At 38.4% G+C, this 9,776-nt stretch overlaps 1 protein-coding gene across 1 annotated transcript in view; it reads right to left on the minus strand.

Annotated features, from left to right (window-relative positions):
• The window catches only part of ANKUB1 (ankyrin repeat and ubiquitin domain containing 1), a 37,213-nt gene extending 28,862 nt beyond the window's left edge, over positions 1-8,351 (minus strand). Inside the window, exons 1-2 of the mRNA XM_024768990.1 lie at positions 8,262-8,351; positions 6,797-6,940 (exon numbers count right to left, since the gene is read on the minus strand). Of these exons, the coding sequence (XP_024624758.1) occupies positions 6,797-6,940; positions 8,262-8,351 (234 nt within the window). The remainder of the gene's footprint in view (positions 1-6,796; positions 6,941-8,261) is intronic.
• Positions 8,352-9,776: the final 1,425 nt, after the last annotated feature.

Genomic DNA, 9,776 nt, shown 5'->3' on the forward strand with positions numbered 1-9,776 from the left:
TTTTTGTGGTACGCGGGCCTCTCCCGTTGCGGCGCACAGGCTCCGGACGCGCAGGCCCAGTGGCCATGGCTCACGGGCCCAGCCGCTCCGTGGAATGTGGGATCTTCCCAGACCGGGGCACGAACCCATGTCCCCTGCATCGGCAGGCAGACTCTCAACCACTGCGCCACCAGGGAAGCCCCACCAAATTCTTTATATACTATTCTTTAAGGCTTTAAGTTTAGGAAAAAATAGCCATTTTATTTAGAAACATGTTTTTATTTGTAAATTATACATTTTAAGGAGCATGTTTATACATGTTTTTGTGTTTAAATTGTGTTTAAAATCTAAGTTCACATATGCGTCTCATAGATTTTGGTGGTTTTTTTTTTATAAATTTATTTATTTATTTATTTGGCCACGTTGGGTCTTCAGTGCTGTGTGCAGGCTTTCTTTAGTTGCGGCGAGTGGGGGCTACTCTTTACTGTGTGCGTGGGCTTCTCATTGCATTGGCTTCTCCTGTTGCGGAGCACGGGCTGTAGGCACACCGGCTTCAGTTGTTGTGGCATGTGGGCTCAGTAGTTGTGGCTCGTGGGCTCTAGAGCACAAGCTCAGTAGTTGTGGCTCGCGGGCTTAGTTCTGCAGCATGTGGGATCTTCTGGGACCAGGGTTCGAACTCGTGTCCTCATTGGCAGGTGGATTCTTAACCACTGCACCACCGGGGACATCCCTAGATTTTGGTGTTTTAAAAGTGCCTTTTGAAAGCTAAAATGTATATGATTTTGAATCAATTTTAGACCTACTAGTATAGTTCAAACTTCTCCAATTTGTCTGATAGACATCTACTCAGTGGTGCCACAAATAACACACTCTTTCACCATAAAACAACTTTCCAAGGATGCCAGAAAGAATTGACTAAGTTTTAACTACAGCCCTTGGTTGGTGGAAGTATTGTGATAGAAGGAGGCAGGGAAGCCATAAAGAGTGTTAGGGAGGGAGTTCCCTGGTGGCCTAGTGGTTAGGATTTTGGTCTTTCACTGCTGTGGCCCGGGTTCAATCCCTGGTGAGATCCCATAAGCCATGCAGTGCGGTGAAAAAAAAAAACAACAGTGTTAGGGAGACTGAGTCTTCCTCACACTTCAGAAGACACAACCTGCCAGATGGTTGCTTCTCAGCCCCCTTTGCTGTGCGACCCAGATGTGTGACCAGGGTGCTGCCCAGTCAAGCCTCCCCATCCACCTCCACGTTGAATTCGGAGCCAGGAAGGCAGAGAAGCAGCAGACACAGGGACTGTTCTCTGGCAGTGGCAGATCTGAAGCACTGCTGGCCTGGCAACAGGGCTGGCAGCTGCGTCCAGTGCCTGCTTTGAGGGCTCTAGGGCGGCTGCAGTGGGGGCCTTCCTGGACTAGTTTTGGGTCATGATTTAGAAATTATTTCTGGCTGCATAATCTCTGAGCCCAATTCTCTAATCTTCCTGTCAAGACTGTGAACTACGCAATAGCCTTTCTTATATGTTTGCTTTCCTCTTTAATTGTCCAGGTTCCTTTCTGCTGCTTGCAGCCTAAGAACCCTGGTGCTGGATAGGGAAAAGCACTAAGACTGGAGCACTTTGCCTCGAAGGTAGAAGGGGCGGAGAGATGTCACAGCAAGGGAGGGAACCCAAACCCTGAAATGCATCTCAATACCTATGACGTTTCTCACAACAATCATATACCTTCTTGTTTATTTTCATACTTTATCCCTCAAGCCTTCATCAACTCATTTACTCAACACATATTTATGGAGAGCCTACTGTGTGCCAGGTATTATTCTATGCACTGGTGACAACAATGAACAAAACTCAAGCAATAGTTTCCACAATTACACAGGTTAGAATGAAGGAGGTAAATGGCGATAGCACCTCTGCATGCCACACAGTGACCCAGGCCTTTGCAATGCCTCATGTGTGGTTTACAGGAACACTGCAACAGCATCAGCAATGAATGGGTAGGGCTGAAACCTGTGCTAATAGAACATGGCGATACATGCCAGAGAAAATATTTCTTGTGGTTTCTGTAGGAGTTCTTTTCCAAAGAAAGAAAAATTAAGGCAATGTTCTTTCCTTACTATTCGTATGTCATCCCCCATTCACTTTTCCAAATGTGTCTACATTACCATTAAAGGGGAAAGTGTAATTAGCAGAGAAACTGGAAAATCTATTGACTATTTAGAATAGAACACCTCCATTTATCTAACGTCTTTCCCGCTTTTCACACAAGCAAAACCTTGTAATCCATACAAAAATATAAGTGCAATTAAGAAACCAAATAGTCTGGATTGATTTCATGACACATGGTATCTACTTACATCTTTTTAAAAAGAAAAAATTGCTTACTTGCCAAGTTTTTGGTTTATATCATGCTATTTCTAACTTGTACCAAAATAAATTGAGACTCTAGCTTTCCTAGATTCTCAGAAAATGGAACTAATTGCATGAAGTAACATAGTTGGATAGGAAAAGTACTACTTAAGTTTGTATGCATCTAATTATGCAATAAAGCAATAATATGACTTGGAAGGTAGTCTTTGGTTACCTAAGATAGATCAAACAGTATAAAGTTGATATGACTTCATTCTTTGAAGCAAGGAACATTTTCATAAAGTATTTTTGTTGTTACAAACCCAGTTTGGACGTTATCATACATAAACAGTGAATAGTGTGGACTTTTGAAATAGGCCTGTTATATCATCTAATTTAACAGGAACTGAGTTAGGATGGAAACCAGTATTTATGGCTTTGCAGGTAATTCTCTTCCTTCAGATTCAAGATATTGTTTTCCTTCCCAAAACTAGTGATAAGAAATTCACTAAATGTGATTCTGCCAGAGAAGGTGAAGATGAAGATCAGTAAAAATTCCATGGAACTTGAGAGTTTTTAATTAAACCCTTCATGTTGGCCAGCCCTGTGACTCATAATTATATTCTGCCTGGGCTTTCTGGAATAGTCTTTTACCTCTACATTCTCTTCTTGTCATTAGCAGTTTAGAACTCCAGGGAAAGGTTAGAGTTCAGTGCAAAGGCAGCTTGCATCACTGTGACAGATGATGCTTAATTGGCAGAAGTTATGAAATATTTTTGTAAGTAAAACTATGAACACAGGTTACTTTGGGGAGGAAAACTGGGGGCCAGAGGTAGGAGAGAGACTTTTTACTGTGTATCCTGCTGTACCACTGGAATTGAGCACCATGTGACTGTACTACCTGCTCGAAAAAAATAAAACTTTTTTAAAATAATAAAATAAAGTCAGTGCTTAGTTGAGTAAAAGTATTCTATTCATACTCTTAACACACTTTGTCTACATCCCTGAATAGCTATGGCTCAATTAGATTCCTCTAGGTATTTCAAGTATTAGTATTGGGGCTTCCCTGGTGGTGCAGTGGTTGAGAATCTGCCTGCTAATGCAGGGGACATGGGTTCGAGCCCTGGTCTGGGAAGATCCCACATGCCGCGGAGCAACTAGGCCCGTAAGCCACAACTACTGAACCTGCGCATCTGGAGCCTGTGCTCCACAACAAGAGAGGCCGCGATAGTGAGGAGGCCCGTGCACCATGATGAAGAGTGGCCCCCGCTTGCCGCAACTAGAGAAAGCCCTTGCACAGAAACGAAGACCCAACACAGCCAAAAATAAATATAAAAATAAATAAATTAAAAAAGATTACTATTAATTAAAAAAAACCAAATAAACAAAAAAAGCCAAATATTAGTATTGATCTTACACCACTATCTCCAAGTAAGCAAGCAACAAAAAAGTCTTGAACATCATTATTAGTGTTGGAGGATTCCAGGAAATTTTAGAGGGTTTATACTGTACAGTAACAAAAACACAGTATGTATATACATATTTAAAGACATGAGACATTTAAGAAATGACATAGAATTTAGGTCTGCTTAAAAAAGTATTATACTACAATTTTCTGAGTATCAGAGAGAGAAAAGCAGAAGAAATTAAAATTGTTTTTGTTTCCTTTTTTGATAACTAGACATTTTTCAAGAACCTAAAAATAATACCTCTAAAATCAGGAACCAGACAAGGATGCCCACGCTTGCCACTCTTATTCAACATTTTGGGAAGTTCCAGCCAGAGCAATTAAGCAAGAAAAAGAAAGGAAAGGCATTCAAATTGGAAAGGAAGATGTAAAGCTGTCACTATTTATGGATGACATGATTTTATATAGAGAAAACCCTAAAGACCCCACCAAAAAACTATTAGAAATAATAAACAAAGTTGCAGGGTACAAAATCAACCTTCAAAAATCTGTTGCATTTCTAGATGGTAACAATGAGGTAGCAGAAAGAGAAATTAAGAAAACAATCCCATTTACAATCACAACACAAAGAATAAAATACCTAGGAATAAATTTAACAAAGGAGGTGAAAGACCTGTACACTGAAAACTATAAGACATTGTTGAATGAAACTGAAGAAGGCACAAAGAAATGGAAAGATATGCCATGCCTATTGACTGTAAGAAGCAACATTGTTAAAATGTCCATAATAACAAAAACAATCTACAGATTCAGTGCAATACTTATCAAGATCCCAAGGACATTTTTCACAGAAATAGCACAAAAAAATCCTAAAATTTATATGGAACCACAGAAGACCCTGAATAGCCAAAGCAATTTTGAGAAAAAAGAACAAAGCTGAAGGTATCACATGCTCTGATTTCAAACTATATTACAAAGCCATAGTAATAAAAATGGCATGGTATTGGCAGAACAACAGATATATAGATTAATGGAACAGAATTGAGAGCTCCAAAATAAACCCACACATATATGGACAATTAACTTACAACAAAGGATCAAAGAACATACAATGGAGAAAGGATAGTCTCTTCAATAAATGTTGCTGAGAAAACTGGATAGCCGCATTAAAAAAAAAAGAAAGAAAAAGGGAAGACACTAGATCAATATCTCATACCGTACACAAAAATCAACTCAAAATAGATTAAAGACTTAAATGTAAGATCTGAAACCATAAAATGCAATAGAAGAGAACATAGGCAGTATGCGTTTTGACATTGGTCTTAGCAATATCTTTCTAGATATGTCTCCTCAGGCAAGGGAAACAAAAGGAAAACAAATGGTACTACAACAAAATAAAAAGATTCCACAGAGCAAAACAGTAATTCAAAAAGATATATGCACTCCTATGTTCACTGCAGCATCATTTACCATAGCCAAGATATGGAAACAACATAAATGCCCATCAATGAACAAATGGATGAAGAAGATGTGGTGTGTATGCGTATGTATATATACACACACAACATATATATATATATATATATATATATACACAATGGAACTACTCAGCCTTAAAAATGATTAAATCTTGCCATTTGCGACAACATGATGAACCTAGAGGAATTTATGCTAAGTGAAGTAAGTTAGACAGAGAAAGACAAATACCATTTGATTTCATTCATACGTGGAATGTAAAAAACAAGTAAACTAACACAAAAAATTGAACAAACCAAACCAAAACATAGATATAGAGAACAGAGTAGTGGTTAGCAGAGGGGAAGGGGTGGTGGGAGGAGGACAAGATGGGTAAAGGGGATCAACTGTATGGAGATGGTTGGAAACTAAATTTCTAGTGGTGAGCATGCTGTAGAGTATAAAGAAGTAGAAATATAATACTGTACACATGAAAGATATGTAATGTAATGTTATAAACCAATGTTACCCCAATAAAAAATAAACTTTAAAAATTTATCAAAAAAGCATAATAAAAAGATTAAAAAAATAAATACATGAATAAATGCTTATAAGACATTAAAAACATGTATAAAATATGGCCTTTTTATTTACATAAATGGGATCATACAATTTTTTTTTCTGTGACTTATCTTTACTACTTAATAATAAATATTTTAGAAAATTCCTTTAAAAAATAGACTTCCCACTTAGTCAATCAGTAAAATATATGAAAAGAAAAAGAGTTAGCTTTAGATACCATAAACTTTCTTTAATGCTAACCATGAGAAAATAAGTGCCCCATTTAGCAGAAAATATGTACTTTACTAAGTTCCTTGAGGCTCATGTTTTCATATGGGGTAGAGAACCAGTACTGAATACTATTTCTATCCTAGAGAACAGGTCTTAATACTCTTTAGGCTACCTGTCTCTTTGAGAAATTGTCAAAAGTTAAGGATCCTTCACCCAGAAAGTCTCCAGGTACATAATTTTGCATATTTTGCAGTTTTAGGGTTTTGTTCTTAAAGCCAGCCATGGACCCCAAATTAAGCACCACTGATTAAGGACAGTATAAATGGAAAATACTGTCTCTGTTATACGTACACGTAATTCATGAATGGCTGCATTTTTGGATTTGAATGTAGATCCTGCCATCTCATTCTTATTGTTACTGAGAATTTCTTCCCTTTCCTCATTCCCGTAATCCATTGTAAGGCCATGGAAGTGACCTAATCTTCTTTCTCCCACATCAGTATTCCAGATCAGCCCCTTGGCCTTGATCTTATATTGGTTTATGGGTTGCTCTGCGATGACTGTTTTGGGGCAGGCAACAAGGGGGATAGAGATGGGAAGGGAGAGAAAGAGTAAACAAAGGGAGCTCTATCCAGTCTCCATGCCTTATTTCCCCTTACAGCACAAATTGTGCCTAAGTCTAGTTATGCAAGTGGAAGAGAGGGGAAGGCAAGAAGAGGAAAGCTCTTCCTACGTTGTGAACTACTTTGGTTGAATTATTCATAACTTTATCTGAAATGAGGTAGACATCTTGGACAAATTGTTACTCTGATCATCCGTCATACCTTAACAAAGCATTTGAGAGTTGAACAAAAAGATATTCCAACATCAGTAAGACTCCAGCTGTCCTTTAGGGCTGCTCCAGCGTACATCAGCTCCAGATACCTCCTGCCTTGTTCATCTTCAGAGAGAGGAATGTGGAAATAATCCTTAAAAATCAATAGCATATTATGAAAACAGCATATCTCTACATTACTAGACCAGCAATGTAATCTCTTATCTTTTACATTTTCCACTGAGTATTATAAAATTGGGACAGAAGGAGGAAGTGTTAGACAGGGGTTCTTAATCTGAAGTCTTTAGACATCCCCAAAAGTTGATGGTTAGAAATTAGTTGGCAAAAAACTACATTTGGTTTTTATTAACTTCAAATAAAATTGGGATTTTTCTTATGTATATGGACAACAAGCTAAAGTAGCAGTAATTGACTGTTCCTGTGACTTTGTCACCAACAGAAATCACAGATATTTTCATATCCCATCATTGTTGTTGCAGATACAAAATATTATTTATACTGATCTCCTTTGAAATTGTAATAGTTATGAGATACACTGCAAACACTTGTTAATGTGTTAATAAGGAAACCCACAGGTCACAATATCACAATTTGTTTTTTAATTTTTTTAAATTGTATTTCAGTATAACTGGTTTTCTTTTGGGGGGTATGTATTTTATTTTATGCATTTAAAGACATTCTGAGAAGGAGTCCATAGGCTTCACCAGACTGCCAAAGGGATCCATGGTACATAAAGATTAAGAGCTTCTGTGTTAGAAGATCTAGATTTTAGGGATCATAGTAATTTACTATATATCATGTAACTATGATTCAGTAAATGCTCCTTAGTAAATGGGAATAAATCATCTCCAAGTTAAATACCATTTGATGGTCAGTTCCTAAATATTTGTCTTAATTTTCCATTTTATAGTGAGTATTTATAAGAAATTTGTAAGAAAAGTACTGCACCCAAATTATTTTTTATTCTGGCTCTGTGATCCTAGGTTAAATGGTCAATCTATCTGAGCTTCAGTTTTCCCTGGAGGCAAAATGAGGCTGTAGCCCAGAAGTCCTCTCCACCTCCAAAATCCTTTGGTTCTTTATAGTTGCTTGCTCACCACACAGGCCATCTATCTGACAACTGTATGCTCCACTTACCTGGCCTAGAGTTAGTGTCTTGTTTTTCTCCTTTTGTGAAGAATTTCAGTAATACTATCTGGCCAATACACAATCTACAAATATCATAAAGATAAGCTAAACACTTTTTCCCCTGAGAATTTTCCTGTCTAACAAACACCTCCAGAGTTAATATCTTCTAACAAACGATTATGTAAGCAAACAATGATATTTTCAAATAGTTTTAGTCCCATTTGCTGAAAATGCACCCAATAGTATCTCTACCCCAGTACAGTTTAAACTTCACTGCATAGTTAAAATTAATGCACATCTTAGTGGCTCAGGGACAAAGTATGTACCTTTATCATCAGCTTGACAGCCTCCACAGTTTCATCTGCTGAAATATCAAATGGTTCAAAAGATCCCTCAAAAGCTATGAAAATCCTCATTTTGTCAAAAAAAGAAAGAAAGAAGCTGTCTTCAAAGATCCTATTGGATAGCTGGGAGAATCCAGTTCACAGTTAAGGACAAAAATGATGGCCAGAGGCAGCTGTCACTGTCTAGCCTCAAAGGCGAGTTGAGAGAACGTGGAGAGAGACGTCCCGCAGTACCACAGTATCCGGTGAAGCTGACAGCAGCTACATTGGAGGAAATGTTTCTCTGCCAGTGGCATTAGTCAACAGCCACCTGTTGCTCTATTATGGAAACCAGAAAACTTGACAATGGTTGAGGCAAGTGTGAACAAGCGTCAAGCATGTAATACAAAACTGCCACACACAAATTATACTTTGTAATGTGACCACCATCCCTTGATACTTGAATCCATATTCATCCAAGTACAGCTGATGGAAGGACCCTTAGAACTAGATATTTGAATTGGGATGCACTGGCACAGAGTGAAGCGAAACAGAGTTGATTTTATTGAATGCAATCATCCTGGAAGTTCTCTGTAAATAACTCTGAGCTGAAGCCTTCTGGTTTCCATAGCAACTTTGTGTACTTGTTCCCTGGCGGTATTTCTAATCCTGCCACAGGGTACAGAACAATATCCACTTGCACTAGGGAGAGGAATGTGTAGGCAAATGACTCTGTGGTTTTCCCTTCCCATCTCTGCATAATGGAATCTACCCAATAACAACACAGTATAATTGGTATTTCTTTTAGTCCTTGCCCTTATGTTATTTAGAACAATTTACCATTGTTATTTCCTTCAACTTCCCTTAGTGTTGGTGGAAAATATTTCAAACCACCCTCAAAAAATGAGCAAAGATATTAATCACCATTATGCAAGCTTATATTTTACTGGAACTTAATTCTAAGACTCTCCTCTGAAATCCCCAGTATTATACACTTGTTCTAATGCTATTATGTCTGATCATTTTTTAAAATTAATTTATTTTATTTTTGGCCGCATTGGGTCTTCATTGCTGTGTGCGGGCTTTCTCTAGTTGTGGCGAGCGGGGGCTACTCTTCGTTGTGGTGCGTGAGTTTCTCATTGTGGTGGCTTTTCTTGTTGCGGAGCACGGGCTCTAGGCGCGCGGGCTTCAGTAGTTGTGACATGCGGGCTTCAGTAGTTGTGGTGCATGGGCTTATTGCTCTGCAGCATGTGGGAACTTCCTGGACCAGGGCTCGAACTCATGTCCGGGAAGATTGGCAGGCGGATTCTTAACCGCTGCGCCACCAGGGAAGCCCTGATCATTTTTTTAGTGTTTGTAAATCTTGTCTTCTTCCTGAAGATAGACCTAGGACAGAATCCCTATCTTTCATTTCTTATTCTTAACAGCACTTAGCATAATGTGAGCCACATGATAGGTGCTTAGTAAATGTTAACCTGTTAACTGATTCTATTCATTCACAGTCTGAGTTCCAACTCT

This window comes from Neophocaena asiaeorientalis, unplaced genomic scaffold (genome assembly GCF_003031525.2).
Source record: "Neophocaena asiaeorientalis asiaeorientalis breed wild unplaced genomic scaffold, Neophocaena_asiaeorientalis_V1.1 scaffold118, whole genome shotgun sequence".
NCBI lineage: Eukaryota > Metazoa > Chordata > Mammalia > Artiodactyla > Phocoenidae > Neophocaena > Neophocaena asiaeorientalis.